The sequence below is a fragment of the Stegodyphus dumicola genome, chromosome 5 (assembly GCF_044657685.1).
Source record: "Stegodyphus dumicola isolate Sdum_Otavi_A_Nest chromosome 5, ASM4465768v1".
In the NCBI taxonomy this organism is placed as follows: Eukaryota; Metazoa; Arthropoda; class Arachnida; order Araneae; family Eresidae; genus Stegodyphus; species Stegodyphus dumicola.
The window spans coordinates 37,881,401-37,905,084 of NC_140772.1; the positions used below are offsets into that span (position 1 = coordinate 37,881,401).

Below are 23,684 nucleotides of genomic sequence, written 5' to 3' on the forward strand. Positions count from 1 at the left end.
GACAATCAAAACTCACGCGCAATTTCTCGAAACTCCGCCCCGATTTCTGCTCTGTCATTTGATCTCCGAGATTTAGCGAATCAGACTGAGACAGAGGATGAGTGACGTGACGGAAATCCTATCAAACGTCGCTCGCCTGTAAAATGGAAAAGTTGCGGGAAGGGGGATGACGTAATATTAAGCAGGGAGCGAAATTCAGAGTCGGATTTTATCTGATGCAGTTGAGATACTTCAGAGAAGAGAAAGAAAGTCGGCATTTCGGTTGAGAGCGAACTTATGGAAAGCGACACCACTGAGACTCTATCCAATAAAGGTAATAATTACAACAGAAATTATCATAGTTTTCACGAGAAATGTATTTACTGTCAAGAAGGATTTCGGGAAACTAGTATTTTGTGAGCAAGTCAAATATAAATTATAAAGCAAGGGTTCTTAACCATGAAGGAATTCTCCCCATGGAATTTCATAGTTTCAGGAAGAAGTTGTCAGCCTTTTGTTTATCTGATAAATATTAAATTTTAGTTTAGGAATATAAAAATGTTCTTTTTTTCAAGTTTTGGTATTTATCAATATTTTCTATAATTTCTGTTGTTTAGTTTATAAAACATGTTGAAAAATGATATGTTGTGCTATTGTTCGAGTTTTGGAAAGGAAGGGGGGATGATCTAGCAATGGTGAAACGGATACATGGGCCGGAAAAAGTTGAGGATTCCTGTTAAAAAGAGTAAAATAAGCATGGAATTTCGGGAAATATTTCTTTGATTACATTATTTAAATTATTGATTATTTGATTACATTATTTAAATTATTCATTATTTGATTACATTATTTATTTTTATTACTATTTTTTTAAAGTAATTTAAACTTCCGAAAAGCACATTAAAAATAACGCACGTTGAGTAGTTTCCTATCAACGTAAAGAAAGCCTCAGACATATCAAAACTATACGTATTTAACTTAAAATATTAATCACATCAGTGTTCGTTTGCTTATGGCAAAGCAGAAGAGGGAACGATGCCTCTAAGGAGGTCTTTCTGAGGTAAACTGGTTCCAATTTAATTTACATGTGAGATAAACCACGAAAATATGCATGCTATGGGCCCGTTCCCCTGGATTTGAATCCGAATCAAACTACCAATATTCAATGAATTTAATCATTTCTCCCCCAGCGGGCCTAAACGGAAACAGTAAAAGAATTCTTTTTTCTTAATTAAATGAAAGTTTAGAACTCTTTAAGAGTTTTTGATAAGTTTTAAATAGAGTTTGGCAAAAATATTTTGTGTTGTTGTTGTCGTATCTAAAATGCTAGTCATTTATGATGAAATTAGAAATATAAAATGTATTCTAAGAAAAAAAAAATTCATGATGTTTTTTTCTTAAAGTAAGAATCTAGATCATGGTCTAAAATGATCGACTTGGTGCTGGAGGTTGTGCAACCTTCTTTAAGTCCTGGCTCAAATCTCAGAGAAGGCATGCATGTTTGTAAGCGGATTTTGTCTGTAAGTGTTTGTAATATATTTTGCGGCTCACAAAAAGAGCTCTCGAGTTGTTTCGTAGTAAGGGAAGAAAGCTGGGAAACCCTCAGAACTGTCCGTCGGGATGATCTCCATCAAAACTGGGACGGAGTTGAACAATATCATACGATCGTCTGTCTCGACACCCATACCAAAAATGACCATATTGCGCTTCTTGCCACGATTAAATTCATGGACTTGTTCTAATTAGGTCAGACATGTAAAACAAGCCACAACAGCATTTAGATCATGGAGATTTACGCTTGGCAACGATGTATAGCTATGCAAAGCAATATGACTAATTTTAGTAAAGTTGACTCTAGCATAATATATTTTTGTATGAACATAAGGTTTACGATAGTCACATTTTTCAAAGTGAGTCTCTCACACAAACGTCTAGTCCTACAGCGATCGAATTAATCAGACAGATTACCGAAGTTCAAAGGTTATGTCGAAATCAACCGCGCTGTTTCTGAATTCGATAGCCAACGAGAGCACGGTCTTTATTAAATAAATCTAAGAACATAATTTTTAAAATAAATATTTTTAAAAAAAAAATCTGAAATTTTTCAGATTTTAAATTACGTCCAGAGGGGCGTTTTTTTAACGTTTTGAGTGTTACCTTTATTTATTAAATATCATGTTCTTTGCACTTAAACCATAAAATTCAGTTCAAGAGCAATATCGCAAAATAATGTTAAATTAAGCATATCTTTAGAATTTCCGATACAGAGACTCACGCGCTGGAGATAAAAATGTTTTTTCTGCACAACGTTGCCATTTCTCGCTTTTAAAGCATTGAGTTTGTAAATCAAAAATTCGTTAAAGTTTTACAAAATATAAAATCTATAATAAAACAAATTCCAAATTTGGGATTTCAGATGCCCATATTCGCAGTAGGATTTCGTCATTCAAAATTCGATGGCTCTATGTACCATTGTTTTATCACAATGCGAGAAATAGACAATCATTTATGCAGATTTTTCATTATTTAATTTCTTCAAATATAATGCAGGACTCTAACATTTTGTGGCAACAGTTTGAAAAGTGAACCGACGTTTATGAGTCCGACGCAAAATGCCAAAACGAAAGCAATAGTCCTTCGGGACTGAAATCCCTTTGGACTAATAAGAACATAATAAATAAAATTTAAAATAAAATTAATAAGTTCTTTTTTTTTATTTTATAACGCATTTTCATACGTAGCGTATTTTCATTACATGCTTAATTTTTTTTTAGCATGTATTTGTCAAATTCTGAATTCTAATGTAATAATGTAATTACTGGTGTAATAAATTATTATTAATATTACATTTATTTTCCCGTTAATATTATTATTCCTGTTACGTTTGCTCTTATATTAGAATTTATTATTTGCTCTTATATTAGAATTTATTATTTGCTCTTATATTAGAATTTATTATTTGCTCTTATATTAGCATTTATTATTTGACGTATATTAAAACTAAAAAAAAAATAATAATAATAAATTCAGTGTCCCAACAGTACTAGTGGGCCACGGACTGCAGGGCCCTTTTTCTGCTTTCTTCACCTTTGGGCCAAGGAGTGCATCAGCATATGCCCTGGGCAAGTGGTTAGCTTGTCGCAGGACCCCTCGGTGTCCCCAAGCGAACGTGATACTTATTTTATCGATCCACTTAAAGGGTGAAAGGCTGAGTCAACCTTGCCTAGCTCGGGGATCGAACCCCGGATCTGTGGTGCAGCTGCGCAACACGATAGCCACTTCGCCACCGGACGGTCATTTGACGTATATTAGAGTTTATCAAAATTCTTCTTATAATTAAATAAATAGCTTTAAATTAAGTATTTGACAAAGAAATTCCTACTCATGTTCTGGCCTTAGACTGGTACACTCCATGTCAGGATTCCATGCAACAAATCGTCACGCCCACGGCTACAGTCGCGTCGATATCCTCACGGATAGCCACATTAGGACGGCCCACACACATCTTTGAACGTCGCTTACATTGAATTTGTTTCAGTTGAAATAAATGACAATATAAAAGGACTAAACTTTTGCATAGACATGCATATTTCCAATATTAATTGCCTTGCGATGCCTCCAACAGAAGAAAATCAATGTCAATCTGTCTGACAATTAGATTATCCATATCGGAAATAAGCCACATGTAATGTCTATTTATCTAATGCTTCTGGAAAGATGTAGATTACTCCCGTGATCCAAGATGTCCTCCGCATGATAACTGAAAATTTTTCTTTTTATTAGCAAAGCTAATGAAAAGAAATTTCGCATTTTACTTTCTGTTTCTGAATATTGTTTTATCCTTTTATGATTTTGGTGGTTATTTTTCGAATAAAATATTTCACTACGCAAAAAATTTCTGAATTTATTTCCTAGGTATATTCTCCTCATCCTATTCCATCGGTGAAGTTCTGCCTGGCTGTTATCCACCTAATTGCAAAGCCAAATCTCCTATTCCAGAGCGCTCCAGCAAAGGTTGCCTGCATTGTGTGGTATGCGGAGACACATCCAGTGGTAAACACTATGGCGTTCTGGCCTGCAATGGCTGTAGCGGCTTCTTCAAAAGGAGTGTGAGAAGGAAGCTTATCTATCGCTGCCAAGCTGCCAGCGGAGATTGTCTCGTCGACAAAGCCCACCGGAACCAGTGCCAAGCTTGTAGATTAAAGAAATGCCTAGAATGTGGGATGAATAAAGACGGTACGTTGAAATTTTTCATGAGTAAGTAGTAGAATTCAAATTTGAGACTTTACCTGAAATCTAATTACTAAGCAGCCTGACCTGCAAAAGTTCTGACGATATGTGAGATGTCCTTTGATTTTGGAATCTCTTGCTACAAGTAAAAGGATTTAAACGTTTTTGTATGTTACTTTTACAATTAATTACATAAGCATGACGTACATTTCTAGTACGTAATTTAAAAATTAAGGGAGTTTTCACTAAAAGAAGATAAGTTATAATTCGTTTAAAAATATTGTTGGGGAAACTCCACCCTTCTCCTTTCTTTTTATTTACAGAGAATACTAATATCCGTTTGATAATTCGTCATCTATTAATTCTATGTCCAAGCATTTTCTTGGTAATCAACTATAGATTAACATAATGAAAAAAAGCAATCCTCTTAGATTATCTGTTGATAATTGTCATTTAGAACATCCACCTGGTTAAAGGAGTAAAGGGACAGTTTAGCTTCGTCAGATATTTGCATGGTAGTTGTAAGGCGGTGAGTCCATTTTTAAAGTACAGGATACTGACTATATTTGCCAGGCGATAACGATTTCGAGGCACTCAGATTTGACCGCCTAATTACGTTTCGGTTCAGGCGCGATGCGACGCTCTCTTGGGTACCCGCGATGATTTCGCTATCCCAGTATAACATGATATTTAAGATTTTCGAACACATGTGAGTTCATAATTCTGTTGTGGTTCGGTGAAGTCCATAGAAAATATGGAGGAAGGAATAAAAACATGTTAAGGTAGAAAATTGAGTCCAACGTCATAGTCCATCAAGCGATGTTTGTGAACACGAAAAATACTCAGCTCAAATCATCAATTGCTGCAGCAAGTCCAAATCAGGCAGAAGATACTGTGAGGCGTTGAGTAATGTGTGAATCAACAGATAAGCAGGTTTATAAAGATATGCCAGTAATTGTCTGTCATAATAACAGCAGTAAAGAAGAGAAAGCATTTATGGAAAGGAACATAAGAGGTATTACAAGGTAAGTGTGGAGCAAGTTGACAGTAGGAACATAGATTAACTTAATAAACAACACAAAAATTATGCAATGCAAAAATTAAGTGATGTGTCTTAACACAGCCATTGGCCTTTTTCTATTTACATTTGCAGAGCCATCATAATTGAGAACAGTAATAACACTGTTGTTGACACCCGGAATTTTCCGGAAGAATTTTTCTGCCAGTTTGGCAAGATATACATGTATTTTAGGAATGTTTAACTCGCGGTGGATTGCCGTGTTTCGTATGAACCATCGGCAGTTCACCATTTCTCTCAAAATTACATTCTGTGCAGTTTGCAGTTTCTGCATGGTGTTATTACAAACATAGCCCCACACGGGGCAGGCGTAGGTGAGGATTGGTCGCATCATGGTTTGGTAAATGAGTAACTTGTTGTCAGTTGAAAGAACGCTGTTCCTAGCAATTAAGGGGGCGAGTGTAAGTTTACGTCCTCGGAACTTGGTTATAATACTTGTTACGTGTGTGAGCAAATAATCAAGTGTAATTCCTAGGTAGCTGACTTGCTTTACCCAGGGGATTGAGGTGCCGTACATTAAAACATTATGTTTCTGTGTTGTTTCTAATCAAAGACTGAATAGCCACTTTAATCCGGTCGTTCCTCTCACAAAAATAAATTGTACATCACTTTCTTAAACCCTGGTAATGATCAAAGCGCTTCTACTGGCTCGTCATGCAGTCTGTCAAGAAAGTCCAAAATATTTTTCTTCATTTCTTCCCACAACTAACTTTTCATTTAAGGACAAAGCAGACGAAACCGCTCAGATTAATGAAATGGAAATTTTTTCTCCTTTTATAAAATTCGACTTCAATTGTTAAAAACAGACAAAAGGCAACAAACAAAGTTTTTTCCTCCTTTTAAAAGTACTTAAGCAATAAAAAAAGTAGTGCAAACATTTCTATATTTTCTATTAACGTATAGCAAACTGAACAGCTCTGACCTTTAAAAATACTCAGTCCTTTGAAATGTGTCAAAAAACTATCCTTTGAATCACATATAATGAAGAACACATCTTCCAAAGTTATTCACAAATTCGCTTGTTGTTTGCGAAAATGCAAGGCATCTAGATATCACTAGAAAATAAATCTGTAAGTTTTTAACTATACACTGTTGTGCAAAAATTAAGGACGAAGTCGAAAAATTAGCATATCAGCTGAACGAAGAGGCAGAGCGGACAGAAAGACCAATCAGGAGATTAAGTAAGGTGATGTACGGTAGCACATGCGCAGATATGCAGGTAGACGTAATGGGGGAGTGTCTGAGTAGTATAAAACAAGTTGTCGGTGTAAGATCAGTATTTCTGGCAAAGAGATTGCACGCCGTATAGCAGTTAAAATCACACCGAGTTGCTGCCTCAGCGAGAAATGGCGAATAATCAATCTGTTAGACTACATCTGGATGCTTTTACCCGAGGTCGAATCATTGGAAAGTTGGAGGAAGGCCGCAGTGTGATAAGTGTGGCTGCAGAGTTCGGAATTGCTCACAGCATCGTTTCACGACTTTGGAGACAATTTCAAACTACAGGAACAGCTATCCGGGGGTTTAGTAGTGGTCGTCCACGAGGAACAACACCCGCAGATGACCAGTATATTGCCTTACAGGCCAGAAGAAACAGTCGGCAGACAGCGGGAGAAATCGCTAGACACACGACACAGGCGACTGGACGACCGATATCGCGTTTTACCGTGGCCAGAAGACTGCACGGTGGTGGTCTGTTCGCACGACGCACTGTACGGTGTGTACCTCTAACGCCTGCTCCTCGGAGAAGGCGTTCTCTGTGGTGCCGGGAACACCGGAATTAGAGAGACAATGAATGAGGACGAGTACTCTTTACAGATGAGAGCAGATTCAGTCTGAGTAGCGATTCTCATCGCATCTGGAGAGAGCGGGGAAGCCGCAATCATCCCTCGAACATCATTGAAAGGGACAGGTATGGAGGTGGCGGTGTTCTCGTTTGGGGAGGCATCATGCTCGGTAGTCGTACAGACCTTCACATCTTCGACGCAGGTTCAGTCAACGGGACCCGTTATTGTAACGAGATTCTTCTTCCATATGCGCGTCTTTTTAGAGGCGCTATGGGTCCGCAGTTCCTTTTCATGGACGACAATGCACCATGTCATCGCACAGTAGCTGCCGAACAGCTCTTAGAGAGTGAGGATATTGAACGTATGGATTGGCCGGCACGATCTCCGGATCTCAATCCCATCGAGCATGTATGGGATTTTCTAGGCAGACGCTTGGCAAGCTCGTACCTTACCACCAGTAACGATTCCGGAGCTTCGATTGGCGCTGCAAGACGAATGGGCAGCAATGCCTCAACACCTCATTGACACCCTCATTCTCAGCATGGGCAGACGCTGTGAAACCTGCCTAGCAGTCAGGGGAGATCATATCCCCTATTAAAGACCGGATATTTCTTGCTGGACACCCATCACAGGGATGTTTCGGCCTTCAGTCGCATTGCGCTCCATGCTACTTTTTGAATAAAGCTTCTTTTTATTCCTCTGATTTCTCTTTTAGTAAGTGTTGCTTACATTACTCATGTCCTTACGTATTGGGGATCTTACGGTATTAAATGTGTTGATTTGGAAAGCTTTTGTACAAAGTTATATTGAAAAAACCGTCTCGTCCTTAATTTTTGCACACCAGTTTACATATATAATTGCTGCATCAGCTTGAGTACTTTGAAACTATATAACCCATATATATATAATAATAATTTTGAGATGTGATATTTTATTGGAGCTGAATGGCGCCGGTTGCTTAGTGATGAATTTCCTTCAAAAATAATCCTATATTACATTACTTAAGCAAACTATGTATAATGAAACCGAACCAAGAGATGCATTTAAGAAACTTTAATGAAGGTGTTGGTACCCTTGACCAAATAAATCTCTAATTTCAAAAATCAATCGTTACAGAAGTGGAGGCACCTCTATGTTCGCTAACTACTAATGCAAAGAGTATTTTTATTTGTTTTGCTATGAAATTCTATTTGAATAGCAATGCTCCAACATGAAGATTCCCTTATTTTTGTAACGGTTGCTTTTTACAAGTTAGAAAAATGATCTTTAAGAGGGTTCAAATTTCAAACCTTTATGTGAAGAACACTTATGAAGGTTTCAGTCTCTTCGAGAAGTGATCGACTTGTATAAAGTTGCTGGCATCTTTTTGATGGAGCACTGTTGTGAAGTTGTCGTCTCCAAACTGTACTCAACTTTGGGTATCCTGGAATATTTGATTGCAAATTTGCAGTTCCAATAACATTTTCAACAACAAATTTGCGAAAAGACTTATCCAAAACTACGCAAAATTATCCGGTTCGATCTTTTACAAACTGCAAGAATAGTCAGTATCTCATCTGCAACGGCACCTTGTCCCTGCTATTTCCTTTATCAGTCATAGCACAGTCTATTGTCACCCTTTTCATTTATGCTATGCATCACCATTCATTCAACATTGTTTATACTAGTATATAAGGATTTGTTTAGTTTTACTAACCAGTTATCTTATGCTAGTTACTTTTATTGTCTTTCTCGCTGTCCATTTTCCCACCAGAATGTTAATTTCTAGTTCCCGCGTATTCAAATGAGGCAGAAAAAGATAGTATTTAAAGGAAGGTTTAGATTATGGAATCAGAACGTGTTCCCCTTGCTAAAGGCCACATTTCTAGTTGAATCTCTTGACAGTAGCTATCTGCAGCGTTTCGTTATTCTCGTCATAAGACTTATCACACCGATATTAGGTCTAAACCATTTTGCGCGCATTCTGTCTGTGTTGCCTTTGGTCTAACTCACGATTTACTTAGTTAAATTCTTTACTTCTGACATAAATGCTGGCTGGTTCTGTAAGCACCTGCAGTGCCTTCAATTAATCTATTTATTTCAATAAAAGGCTCTTTTACACCCTTTTCAAGTCTCTGTTGTAATTTCCCAGACTGTTGCAATATGATAATTCTCTTACGTTTTCCTGTTTCTCTTCTAGTTTATGTTACCAAAGGTGGTGAGATTCTATAAGTATTTTTCAGTACCATGTTTCTTTATGTCATTCAATACATCGTCTTTTGTATCTTACACTACATGTATTTTTTCTGTACCTGTTGCCAAGCCTGAATTCGTGTTTATATTATTATTATTGCATATTGGTAGTATACTTAATATTAATGTATGCTATTTAGTCAAGGAATGATGGAGCTGTTGGAAATTCTGAAAATTTTCTGAGACGCCGGGTCCATAAATCAATCTTGTCATCTGACATGGTTTAAAAACGGAGGAAATCAGGATTCCACAATTCAAACAATTAAAAGCAGTAAACTAGTTGGAAGAAAAAAGACTTAATGAAATTTAAAAAAACTAAATTAAAAGAAAATAAATTTTAAAAAAAACTAATGGTAAACGTATTAAATTCATCATCTTAATTCAACATTTTCATCGCAGGTTCACAACTGATGGATCTAAGCCTTAACTCCATAACATAAAAAAAGAGGAATTATCGTGCCACGACGATTTTGTAAGGATGACGGCGCTACTGTATGTAACTCGGCAACTATTTGCTTAGATCTCATGAGCGTCCCGGCATCTTGATGAAGTTTGCATTCTTCATGATGTACACTGAATTTCGTAAAAGTTCCAGACATTCTTGGTTTCTTGGTGAACAATGGCCAACTTACAAAAATAGTGCTAAAACCTTTAATCAAATTGACCGTATAAGGTATTTCTCCCACTTTCCTAACGTCCTTCGTGGTGTAGTGGTTCTGCACGCTGGGCCGGTATCCAGAGGTCCATGGTTCGATTCCCGGTGAAGGCGTTTGCTATTTTTCATCTTTTCTGCCCCTAAAAGAATTCTAATGACTCTACAACCGCACCGGTCAGACGAGTCTCATCCGCCACTGTATTCACTTCATTCAACATGTAAATGTGTCGTGTTCAATTAGATTATTATTGCACTCATTATAAATCTAAGGATTACAGTAGAGCAGCGGTTATCAATCTTTTGACTAACGCATACCATCTGAACAAAAATTGAAAACCTTTCGTACCACCACTACAAAGTACTACTACCACCACCACTCTTGAATAAAGCTCAGATCGCATAAATTTACGAATGTTAGAGAAAACCTCAGGCAGGATGTTGCGGTTTTAAATTTTGAATTTAATAGTTAAAAATACTTTGTTTCTTTGAGTACCACCAATTTGTCTCTTGCGTACCACCGATTGAGAACCCCTGCTGTAAAGCAGTCTGCTTGATGCTGATATTAAGCTTTTTATTCAAGCAGAACTCTCTCCTTATTTTCCAGCAATTATTTCTGAGCCCTGTTGTTGTTGTTGACCTCTCTACAATGGTTTTACTTTGTCCCTTAGCTGTACTTCGAATAAGTACACAAAAATAATCATTGGGACTGTTCACGAGGCTTCATCGGCTGATAAGCACATATTTCATGTGAATTATCTGCCTCGTAATGTAACTGTCCAGTGATGTCCTCTAATAGGACCTCACCCAAACGCACTGCAGTGGTTAGTTTTCTTAAAGGAAACAAAAGAATTTAGAATGATGCTTACTAATGCAAATTCTCACCGTACATTTTATGATTGTACTCATTAGAACTATACTAACATACATATTATTCGTCCTTTGATGAGGAAAAATTGCTTTGCAGCAGTACAAAATGAGCGTCAACCAAGGAACACAGCAACTGTTCGACTTGAATGCTCATTTAATGCTTCTTCCAGAGCCAACCCTAGAGCCAGTGTTTTAAGCAGCGATTCTGGATCAAAAGATGTCACGGTGGGAGTGTTTTCGCCCTTCTTCCCAGCTGTACATAAATCAGAAGCTTCCAATTTTAAAATAGATATCTCTAAATGCCAAACTCTAACGGAAAATGAAGACCCTGTGCAAACAGGTACGTAACATTTTTACATGTACTTTTTATTTTCCTTCAAAAAAAAAAAAAAGAATAAGACTAAATTCCATAGTCAAGAATACACTTAAAATTCTAACTGTATGTTCTTTTCATTTTTAATGGCGACGGTCTCTTATTTGAAAGTACGTGGAATTAAATCCACAGCCCCGTATTCAAGTTGTTTTTCCCGCCTTTTCTACACGTACAGTTATAGAATGTTCTGGAAATATTTAAAACGAACTGAATTGGCTGACGAGGCTGACGTCATTTCTTGGAAGCTCCGCCTTTCCAGCGACTATAAAAGGACTCGCAAAAGAATATCGGGGTCTTTTCTTTAATGTAACGATGCAGTAAATTTCATACAAAAAGTTATTAGTAATTCTTTTTTATTTACTCCGGGGATCAGATTTTTGTAATTGCTATTTCTCCTGAATAATAATAAATGGATCCTGTTTTTTAAACTTATCGTCTGATAATTTAAGCTACGACTACATTTATGATTCTTCACCAATCTATTTATTCCGGACAAAAGCTGGTACATCACACATATATATATATATATATATATATATTTAAGCTTTGTAATGAAGGGGTGAATGATCTTCTAGCAATGGTGAAAACGATGCATGAGACAAAAAAAGTTAAGAACCACTGGTCTAGACAAGTCAGTTAAAAGCAGTTTGAATTAAGAACCTCCGCGTTTTTTTTTCTTTCTTTCTGTCTTCAAGAAGCCATTTAAAAGATTCAGAAAAATATTGCAGTCCATCAGTGGCTGAGGTCCCTCAGATTCTGTTATTGGCGATTGAATAGACTGGATGCACGAGGCATTTTACTGACGTTTCCCTTGCATAAAACGTATATAAGGGCCAATTTCCTTCACAAACATAAATGCACTGTCCTTTAGATAAATATAACAAATCAAGATTACTCGCTGCTGGTATCCCATCATGAAAGTCCATCCTCATGCCCATTGTGGTCTTACCTCACGGAACAGGAAAGTACTGCTTTAGCAGTGGAACTCCCAGTGTTTAAATTGCGGGTACTTCTCAATTTTTAAGATAAATTACAATTTTAGCCGGAGCGCACCGGAGCCCTAAATCATATGAGCTCCGGTACTTCTTTTTATAAAACTGAACCACAATTTAAAGGAAAAAAAAATAGAAATCTTAACGTTTTAGTTTAACAATAAGCAGACCTTGCAATACTCTATTTCCCTAGAAATACGAACTCATGAGAACGTGAGACGTTCAAGTAGTCCCCTCACTCACATGCGGAAACCTTTCCCTTTAAGAAGGGCAATAAAATTGGGGCAGTTTGTTTAGGAACGCGTAAATTTCTCGCCATGCCATCGTATCTACTGTATTGTTATCGATGCTTGCTGTTAGTTATCCTCGCAGGAAGGAAAATTTGTGTTCTTAAATGTGCGTTAAGTGACAACGAGTACAATAAGATTGAAATACTGAGATAAACTGCTCAAGCACGTCCTATACATCGTCTTCCCACAATATCCACTAAGGTGGGAAGCGTAACCAGCAACTTTACTTTCACTCTTATGAGTCAGATTCAGGACTCATTTTACCCCTGACACACATCTGCTTGATGGCTATAATTATATCACCAGAGAGCCGCGGTCAAAAAAAGTTCTCTCTCACCAAGATTCCCCTCATTTTTTGTTTCCACCCACTCATACCCTCATTCTGTTTCGCCCTGGAATTTTCATCAGCTATACTTCAAGTATATTTAATTTTTGTGATGATAAAAGAACTTCCCCCCCCCCTACGATCAGAGCTTAAATTGGGACGGAGCCCAACGGATTTCGGCTCCGGTGCTTCTTAGTTTTTGTAATCAATCATAATTCTAGCCGGAACGCACCGAGCCCTGAATAAGGCTGCGGCACTTCTTTTATGTAACTGAATAACAATTTCAGTAGAAATTTTATCTCGAAAATTTTATTTTAACCATAAAATTATATTAAAAATTGGTTATAAAATTTCACTTTATCTCTTTACATTTTATTTAATTACTTCAATCTTTAATTATTTCAATAAATAATAATTATCTAATAATTATAAATTAAATTGTAATTAATTAATTAATTATCTAATGATTATCAATTAAATTATAACTAATTATATAATAATTATCTAGTGTATTGTTATCGATGCATAAATTACAGTTAATTATATAATAATTATTGATTAAATAACAATTTATAAACATTAATTAAATACCTATTAATTAATTTTATAATAATTAACCATTTAATTTTAAAATTATTAATGAGTTTAATAATCATTTTATTTATTTCTTTACTCTTGTTCCTCTTTGCTGACGGTCTTCCATAGGGCTCCGGCACTTCTAATCTTAGAAATTAAGCCCTGGGAACTCCTATCTTAACCACTCCAGTGCCAAGGTATCAAGGTAGATAGATATGAGTATCTGATTACAAACTAGCCATTCAGCTAATTATCTGAACTGCATAAGACCATTTAGATACTTTAATGAAGATAATCCATCGGAGTCCGTTGATGGTTCGATGTAACCATTGATACTCATTTCGATGTTTCCAACGCAAATTAAAAGGTGATTTGTAAAGCGATTAACATTAGTTTTGATTTAAAAACACGGGAAGAGTAATCTGAACGCAAGTAAACATTTGGAGTGCCTAAAAATATCGGTAAACATTAAAAACATACGTATTCCAATGAATCTTAATATATGAAGGAGCAATTAGTATTTAAATATATAAAACCACATTTTTTAGAGGAATTTTGTTTTGCTAAATTTTTCTGATTGTAATTATAACCACAAGACAACTCTTCCTTCATTTAAAAAAAATATCCCATCATAAAAGTTGAGCATGGCAGAAATCATTATTATGTATAGTTTGAAGATGAGCTATCAGGAACAGAACTTCTTTAGGAGTATTTGATAGACATCACCCGATAGTATCTTTCAAAATTTCTAAGTATAACCTGACTATAGATAGAACCAAAGCAAACGCTATAGGGTCTAGATGGTTTTTCGGTGCTACTTTGGTAGACGGTTGCACGGATTTTGGCTATTTTCTTTTGGCGAGTAATACAACTTATGGTAAACCCATTGCTGGATTGTTATTTATGGTAACCGATACTTTGTTGTCAATTTATTTAAAAAATAATGTGTTTTATTGTGCATAAATTCCGTGTTTTAAATATTATTTATGGCTTCTAAATATTAAAAATCAATTTAATTTTGCATTTTTATTTGAAATAAAAATTTTATTGTTTATCGTATTTTATGAAATTTTATGTTGTGGATGATGTAATCAATGACGTCACCTTACTTTAAAAGTAATTGGTTTTAATATGTATAAATTTAATCTAATGTTTTAAACATTATTTATGGCTGTTAAATATTAAAATACAATTTAATTTTGCTTTTTTTTTTTAAAATGATTTTATTATGTATGAATTTTTAAATAATTTTAATTCTAGCCGTGATGTAATAAGCTCTCTGGTTGGTTATAGAATATTTGTGCATTAACGAGCTGTAATCAGCTCCCTGATTGGTTACTGACAATTTGTGCATTTCTGCGCGGTTTTAAAATTTAATTCATATCTTCGAATTCCTTCAAAGATGTCTTCAAAAATGTTATCTAAATTATGATTCCAATTTTTTTTGTGGTACTTATTTATCAATAAACAGCATGTTAAATGACTAAAAAAAATGTAAGTACATATTTTTCTTTTATTTTATAATTGTATACTTCAATTTTTGTTAAAAAAATTAATACACTATTTTCAAAAATTACTGAGAATATTGTCCATATGTTTTAATGTTAATTATATTCTACATAACGTATTTTAAAGTATTTGAATTTAATGATATTCTAATTCTTTTAAATGTTGGTAGGATGGTTTTTAATTCAATATTCAATTTCAGTAATATTTTAATCTAATTAAACGTTAGCACAATGTTTTTATAGCGGTGTTTTTATTCTCTTTTTTGCTATATGAAAGTAATAATAGCCTTACTTTAGTATTTTATACTCATAGTAAATGTATTTATTTACACTTGCCTGCCATCTTATAAAACGACATTTTCAACAAAAAATTAATCCATTACTTTTAACGATATTATTTTTTTTTAAGTTTCGAATACTTTACTATGCGTAAAAACAGCGTTTTTCAAGATGGCTGACGATTGTAAAAATCGCGCCAATAATTGCGCCAACGTAAATCGCCAAAAATCCGTGCAACCGTCTACCAAAGTAGCACCGGTTTTTCATGCTAAAAGCAAAATCATCTTTAAAAGGTGAAATTAATTTACATATACCCGAAAGACAATAAAGATAATAAACAAAAAAAGCCTTAATTCTCTCCTGACTAGATAACAATTTCCTTCATTTTCTTTTGCATCATGTACGAAAATAACTGTGATTACTATTGTTCTAAGTATTTTTACAGAACAGTTCCTGTAAACATAATATATTTATTTTTCTATTGTAATCAATCAATACTCAGTCCTATTCTATACAGGGTAATCTAATTTTTACAACGCTAATGCGGGTTTAGCGTATTTTGAACACTTTAAATATATAAATAAATAAGTAATTTGTTTATAACATTCCATGTAATTTGATCAATACTTAATTTCATCATAGTTGAAATAAAGAACAATTCAAACAAATGACATTTTTTAAAATATTTTCAGATACTGCGAATAAAAATGAAACGCTATACGTAGATGTTGGACATCTGCAAAATACAGCTGGTGTTTTACTTCTCGAAGAACGATCCGAATTTCTGTTCGACCCATCGAAGGAACCCTTATGCGAAACTGCAGCCCGAATACTTCTTCTTAATGTAAGATGGGCGAGGAATCTTCCATCTTATGCTTGCTTGTGCTTCATGGACCAGGTAAATCAATGGAAGAATTTCTCAGTAAGATTTTACTATCTTATGTTTAAGATTTAATTCCTCAGTTTTGATATTACTTTGTCTGTATATGTGTCATTAAAGTGCTTTCCTCATTTTCTTGTTTCCCATCTACAATTAATTCCTCGCCAGAATGAGTTTTCAGGATCACGTTTTATGTAAATGAGGTAGAACCAGTATTGAAGGGGAAGTCTCGATCACTTTCATAGATTATTTAGGAGTTACCATTGACCAAAAACTCACCTTCTAAGACCATATCCGTTCTGTACTAAACCATGCCAATTCTGCTTGTATGGCTGTTTATTGTTTAATCCGGAAGAAAGTCAAAGCTAAATATTCGTGTAAAAAAACACTCTACTTAGTCCTCATTCGCCCTATTTTATTATACTCAGTTCCGAATTGGGCCATTGCAAATAGAACGAAAAGAGTAAAAATAAATGTTTTGCAAAACAAAATTCTAAGATCAATAGTAAACGCGCCGTGATTTGTGGGTAACTTCATTATCCATGAAGAATTAAAAATAAATCCTATCCATGACCAGATGTTAATTACTGCTCATAACCTTTTCAGAAAAGCAAAGAACTCGCCTTATTCTGCAATTAAAGAACTCACCGAATATGATCCTTCAATAGGATATGTTGTAAAACGCCCAGGATCTATTCATCACAATGCACACTGGTGGTAACGGTTAACAGAAATATATTTTACAAATGCTTACTTAACTGAAACTTGCATGCATAGCTGCTTGCTTGACTGTATCACTACTGATTCTTTCGCCTTCGGGTGTGGTGCGTAACTCTTTAATTTCTATAACTACCGTGAAAGGCCTTAAGGCGCATTTTGATTTACTGGCAAAAACTCAAGGTGATGATCCATGATCCATTTCCGTAGAAGAGCCTAGAAATTCTTAGTGCAGAGTGTTCTGCCTTCTAGCCACGCCATTGCTTTAAGTGAAATCCTACTACGTTGGGCCGTATTGTTACGTGCCTGCTAGTATTGGCCCGATGAGCTTTAAAATAAGGACCAACTCTATTAGTTATTCCTGTGCAGCTTCATCTAGGTTTTAGTTAGATTAGTTTCTTATTTTCTATTTTGAGCCCCTTCCTGTAAACCCGAGAGAGGGCAGCTGTAAATATTTGAGTCAAATCAAAGCGTAATTTAATCCTTCTTTGGACTTCTTGGAGCTTTAAGAAGAGAGTAGTCGTTGCACACTTCTCAAATCCCCAAGGACAACCAATTTAGATAGAATGTTATAGTCACATAAACGCACGCAAAATGCTATGAATCTTTCCAGTGTTAAAGGTCTTAAAAGAGGAAATGAAGTAATAAAAATATTTGTAGTTAAGGAATTCATATATGATTTTATCATCTTCTAAGTGGTATAAGTTGCTTTTCAAAAAAGTTAAAAAATGCAGGTTTATTTCTTCACTGCTAACCTGTTGCTATTAAATTCATAAATTTTCGCTGAAATATGCACCGTCTATAGAAGTCCTTACGTGGTCTTCATTTCCTTAGCATCAGATAAGCAAGACAAGTGATCGCTTTCATGCTACTGAGATAACAACAGTAGATAACAATGGCAAAAATTTTCATTGAAATTTCATTTCATTCATTCACTCATTTTATTACATCTTTTTAAACATAACATAATATTCAGTTCATTTCAATCCATTTCAGAGTTTTTCGCTTTAATAAATTACGGGCGGATAGCTTTAGTGGGAATTACTGAAAAGAATCACCATCTTCTGCAAGAAAGGTATTACTAGTCTCCTTGAAGTAGTTTAGCTATTCCCTGTAACAGATGGTATTGTCGCCAATGGAATGAATGCATTCACAATGCGTCTGCAAAATTCTAGAATTAATTTTTAATTCCCTCTGAAATTTGCCAAACGATAATTGACAGCATTTATTACTATAAAAGCTCATTTTGCATTTCCTAAATAGCGCCTGCTTGTGAATCAACGCTTCTGTACTTGAACGATTAAGCATCACAAATATACGTTCTAATCATGGGTTTTTCTACCTCGAGCTCTCCTCTGAAAGCCTATACAGTATAGATTTAACAAGTTGCTGATATTATTCCATAAAGATATCTATCGACAAATTCTGCAGCACCGGCCATTATCCGATGATCTACTTCCTTGCAATCAAACATTAGCTGGCATTATAATTCCATGATGAAATTCCCTCCGGTACAAAACATAAACAGGTGCTAAGGATCTACAAAAATGCCCCCGTAGGCTATACTCGTCAGCTGTGATTTAAACCCGACAAGAAGACTCATTGTAGATCACACGATCACGATTTATAACGTCTGGTCATGTGGCAGGCACTCACAGCATCAAAAATGCTTTGAAAAGAGTGAGGCGTCCGTGCTTTAACTAAGTCTGTTTGCGGCTTAAATTCATCGGTCATAGCAAATCAAATGGAAAGTTGATTACCAGATCATGGTCCTTAACTTCCTCACTCTACGATCCAAATTTTTCTGTTTCCAAAAGTTCCTGAGCCCACATTAGTAGATGAACTTCGTGATGAAGTGCAATCAATCAGAAAAGAGAGCGTTTTCTCCGTTCAAATCTGATAGGAGACAGATGACAAAAAGCAGTCCTTCAGAAAGTTATTACTTATGGGTCTCACGGAAATTTGCAATGATATAACATGCGATGTAACCTGGGGGCTATTATTATCTTCTTGACGCCCGATAAAAACTCTATGCATGTGTTATCCGACCTGTTTGCTGGCTCACAAATAACTATGTAAAACGAGCAGTACTCTGAAATTAACATTGGGATATGCAGGCAAGCCATTTGCCATTGACATAGTTGCGTGTAAAATATATCGGTTCTAACTTGGTTGTTATTCCCATGACTTTCAGCTTTTCGGTATGGTAAAACGTGCCTAAACACACGTAGAAATTATTATAGAATTAATGCATTATTATTTAGAAATGAATCGATTAAACTTCTGAAATTATTTACAGATAACACTACTTGAAGAGACATGGTCCGAACTTTTCCTCTTGAGTGCTATCCAGTGGGGCATGCCTTTGGAATCAAATCCACTTTTTGACACTTCAAGCATAAGCTTTCTTGCAAAAAGTTATCCCGATCTGAAAAAGTATTTGCACATTCTGGAGAAGACTTTTACTCGCTTCAAAGTGCTTGTGACTGATCTGGCTGAATTTGCTTGTCTCAAAGCCATCATCCTCTTCAAGCCTGGTTTGTAAGACTTCCTTTTCTTTTTCTCTTTTAGTTACTATATTATTCTACATCATTTTGAAGGCATCTGTTCAATAGAAAAGAAACTCGATCATACTTTGGTACAGGAACTCGAATGATCTGATGACGATTATTCAGATCAGTTCGATAATATATCTGATGAACGCATTAATAAAATAGAAGGCAAACATTTCGCATTAAAAATTACAAACGTAAACATTTTTGAAAATTTATACGACATAGTTATCATTTTCGAGTTTTTTTAAACGTTACATAATTTAATAATATATAAATTATTACAAAGTATTAAGTGTAGCGATTCACATAATAAATTTAATGTTATGTAAACAAAGAAAAATATATATCCATACTTATCTTGTGGCATATCGTTTTCATGTAACTGATACATATACTATCTATATAATTAATATATCTTAAAAATGAAAATAACTTCCGGAGGGAAGCTACGTTTCGTTTGGTTACGACAAAACACACAAGAGCTGTATGCTGAAGAAAGAGATACCCTTGCGGGACCTTTGTATTCAAGCGATCTTATCCACTCTGCCACTGGTAAGCAAATGTGTTATTGTAATTACATTTTTAATGTAAATAGTTTGTCTCGGATTTTAAGATTTTAAAATGTTTAGTACTAGCAAACTTAAAGCATCAAAAGGCACATTTTGTAGAAACTTTCAGGTAATTTCGAAGCAACAGAGATGAAAAATGAGCAATGCCCTCGCCGGGACTCGAACCATGGGCCTCTTGAATCCGGGCTGAGCGTGCTAACCACTACACTACGAAGGCATGCTAAGAAGGCGGAAAAATACCTTATAATTTGATCTCTTTAAACCTTTTTAAAAATGCTCTTCAGACTTTTTTTTCATTGTGATGTTTTTTTCGTGACCTCATAAGGTACTTCTCCTGCCTTCCTAGCGTGCCTTCGTGGTGTAGTGGTTCTGTACACTGGGCCGGTATTCCAGAGGTCCGTGGTTCGATTCCCGGCGAACGCGTTGCTAATTTTTCATCTCTCCGGCCTCAAAATAATCTAATGTCTCTACAAGTGGCGCCCGAACTAAAAAGGGTTGTGGATGATGATTCTCCGCACCCAGGATTTGGCGACTAGGTCCCCTAAAACCCTAGTCGCCCTTTAAAAAAGGGGAGTATATAAGGTATTTCTCCCACTTCCCTAGCGTGCCTTTGTGGTGTAACGGTAGCACGCTGGGGCGGTATTCCAGAGGTCCGTGGTTCGATTCCCGGCGAAGGCGTTTGCTATTTTTCATCTTGTCTGCTTTCAAAAAAATACTTAATGTCTCTACAACCTTTTTACCATAAGAATTTCGATAGGTGCAACTTCAGCTTGCAGAAGTGTGGCTTTGATGGCATTCAGAATATCCATATGAAAAACTATTAAATTTTCCTTCACTCCACAAAATTTAAGTAAAATAAAGGTATTTAAGAAAAGCTTCCTTTTATTATGAAAGAAGTTTTAAGTCGAAATATTATTCTCTATTATTGAAAAGAAGTTTTTCTTAAGCATTTATTACTAATTATGTAGATAAAATTTCATTAGTTAACATTCATGATTAAATTGATAAAGTACTTGCATATTAGTCGATACTCGCCAACACGTCATCAATAATACTGTCCATAACTGTTTTCTCGCAAGCTTTGCGGTAATCCTAGAAGTTGTTTTGGACTTTTCTATAAAGATGCGATGATTGGGATGGGGGGCTAATGGAAAGGGGAAGATGTCTCTTTTTATTTCAGCGTCAACTTCAGCTTCGGAATATAGAAAAAGCACATATCTGTATCGTAATTTCTTCTATTTTCTTGGAAGAAGGGGGTTACCTTTTATCTGAGCATCGTTTGTTCTTTACGTGTTAATTTTTACTGCATTTTGCATCAAATGCTTACTGGATTCGGCGAGAAATGGAGCAAAAGCAGTCTCTTATTTCCAGGAATCTGGTATTTTGCCCCCCCCCCAAAAAAATGTGCATTTTAATTCTCATGCAGTGAAACTCTATATGACGGAATATGCTCGATAAAAATGTAATGTCAACTAACTGCCAATAAACTTGTAGAATAAGAACCTGGAATGAACTCCAAGAATAGCTCAGTTGGTATGGAAGCACAAGGGAGCTGCAGAGAGAAACAACCCGTTTAGTGCGACTGCTAAGTAACATCCGCAGGATATAAAAAACCTGTTTAATCAGTCTGCTTATGTGGGAAATAGGTTTTATTCACTAAAAGGCGGTAGTAGATAGTTAGCAGTGTGTCGGGGTTGCTTTGTGGGATCCTTGGCATATAAGCAGGTACCACACAAAATATTTTTACTAATCCTCAAAGTTAAAGATACAATCCAATTCCCAAAGAAACAAGGCTTAGTGAGAACTGAAAATTTCAAAAATAAAGATGTTTCTAAAGAGGAGGTTATAATTTGTTTTGTAACACATGCATGTAATATGCAGAAACATTTATATGCGGGGAGTTAAAAAAAATGATTTATTCTCTCAGACGAATTAAAATAATACAAATATATATTTTTTCGCATACTTGAGGAGAAAGCGTTCGGCCATTTAAAAAAAAAAAAATGTATTTTTTAACTGTATGTGTGTTTCACATAAATATTTGTATACTTGAAGGAAAACTCACACGCATTCCCCGTATTCCCGCAAATAAATTAAAGTAATGCAAAACTACGTTTCCATTGTTAGAGCGAGAAAAAGAAAAACCGTGGTCTTAATTTCTTATTTATTTATTTATTATTGCGGTACATATATTTTAATGAAAAATCTATACTTATTAAACAAAAAGTATTTTCACTAAGATATATGGAGATTGTTTAAAATATCGTAAACACCTAAAAATATGAAATATTATGTACTCCCATTCTGTTACTTTAGAATAGGAATTTCAAGGTCAAGAAGTTTTCTTCTTTTGCCTCGCTTTGTAACCATGGTAACAACTACAGCGGGAAATGGTCGAGTTCTCTAATTTGCTGAAATTTCCACTATGACTCGCTGATGAGTGTAATCAATATACAATAATAATACTATAACGTTTTTCTTTCGTCTGACACCAGTTGTTACGTTATATTCTTCCTTCCCGTTCGTACGGGGTTCGTAAATTTGGAGTGAATAACGACGACACTACTTAATGAAGTATCGAAACACACTTTATTTAGCTAATATTAACAAGGACAGCTCCAACAACACTTTTTACATTTGTCAAAGATCTACTATAAACACGCTGGAAGAATCAGCGACACAGCCTTCACACTGTCAGGCATTAACGGTGGAGACAGCTCCCGACTGTGCTTGGTCGTTCTCGGAACTCCACGTAATCTCGATACTCGCGATGCACGCGACGACACACGAGCACAGCTCCCGACTCTTCGGTTCAGTCGTTCCCGGAGGCATATTTCACAAGTGCACATCAGCGTAGCCACTGAGGGAGGGGTTTCGAAAATGGATGAATGAGCTGCTATTGCTCTTGTGACGCTAAATCTTCGTGCTTGTGAGCGTATATTGTTTGCGTTTTAATTTGCATTTGTTTCGCAGTTATAAATATATGGCGTAACAGTAGAAAATCTCGTAGTGCTTTCATTTTCTGAGTTTGATTAATCGCTGACTTTTCACTTTCGCGAGTTTTTTTCACGCATAATATTAGGATTGATGTTCACGCCATATTATGTGGATTAAGAAAATTCAAGTGTATATATTTTTTTAATTGAGATGAGAATGACTGAAAGTGTTACAATGAATCTAGTGTTTTCTTATTTCAGTGCTTGCATTCTTTTGATTTTTAAAGTGTAAGATTCAGAATACATATGATCTGATTATATCCATTGTTAGCATTAAAAATTATATGTGAATAAATTGAATATACTCGTTGTGAATACGATAAATTCACTCTGTTTGATGAGCATTTCTTGTGTAGACAGTACATTTAAGAGTGAACATTTATTAAATATGAAATTTAACGCACTAAATGTATACGAATGCAAATGAGTAAAGTTCACTTTGAATAAAAATTCTGCATTGGTTATTATTATAGAACATCATTTTCATATAGACTGCAATAAAAAAGTGCTGACTTCCATTTACATTTATAATTGTTGTAAATATTTTTCTGATACGCTTAGTCTTATGTAAAGATTGCATTTGGGCTCAGATATTTATCACATGGAAAATTGCGTAGCAGAATATTTTCGACCATCTTGCTTAAATATTAAAGCACGCGAAAGGTCATGTGACATGACAGAAATATTACTGGATTCTCATTGGTCCATCCTAGAAGCCACTCCCTCGGTGGCTACACAGATGTGCACTTGTGAAATATGCTTCCCGGAGCTCAACACGCTCTCTCGACGTTGCACT

The 23,684-nt window shown here is 35.5% G+C and overlaps 1 protein-coding gene across 1 annotated transcript in view; it reads left to right on the forward strand.

Annotated features, from left to right (window-relative positions):
- The first annotated feature begins 1,406 nt into the window (after positions 1-1,406).
- The window catches only part of LOC118202324 (photoreceptor-specific nuclear receptor-like), a 30,243-nt gene continuing 7,965 nt past the window's right edge, over positions 1,407-23,684 (forward strand). Inside the window, exons 1-5 of the mRNA XM_035374491.2 lie at positions 1,407-1,482; positions 3,895-4,215; positions 10,926-11,168; positions 15,864-16,069; positions 19,068-19,305. Coding sequence (XP_035230382.1) covers positions 1,407-1,482; positions 3,895-4,215; positions 10,926-11,168; positions 15,864-16,069; positions 19,068-19,305 — 1,084 coding nt within the window. The remainder of the gene's footprint in view (positions 1,483-3,894; positions 4,216-10,925; positions 11,169-15,863; positions 16,070-19,067; positions 19,306-23,684) is intronic.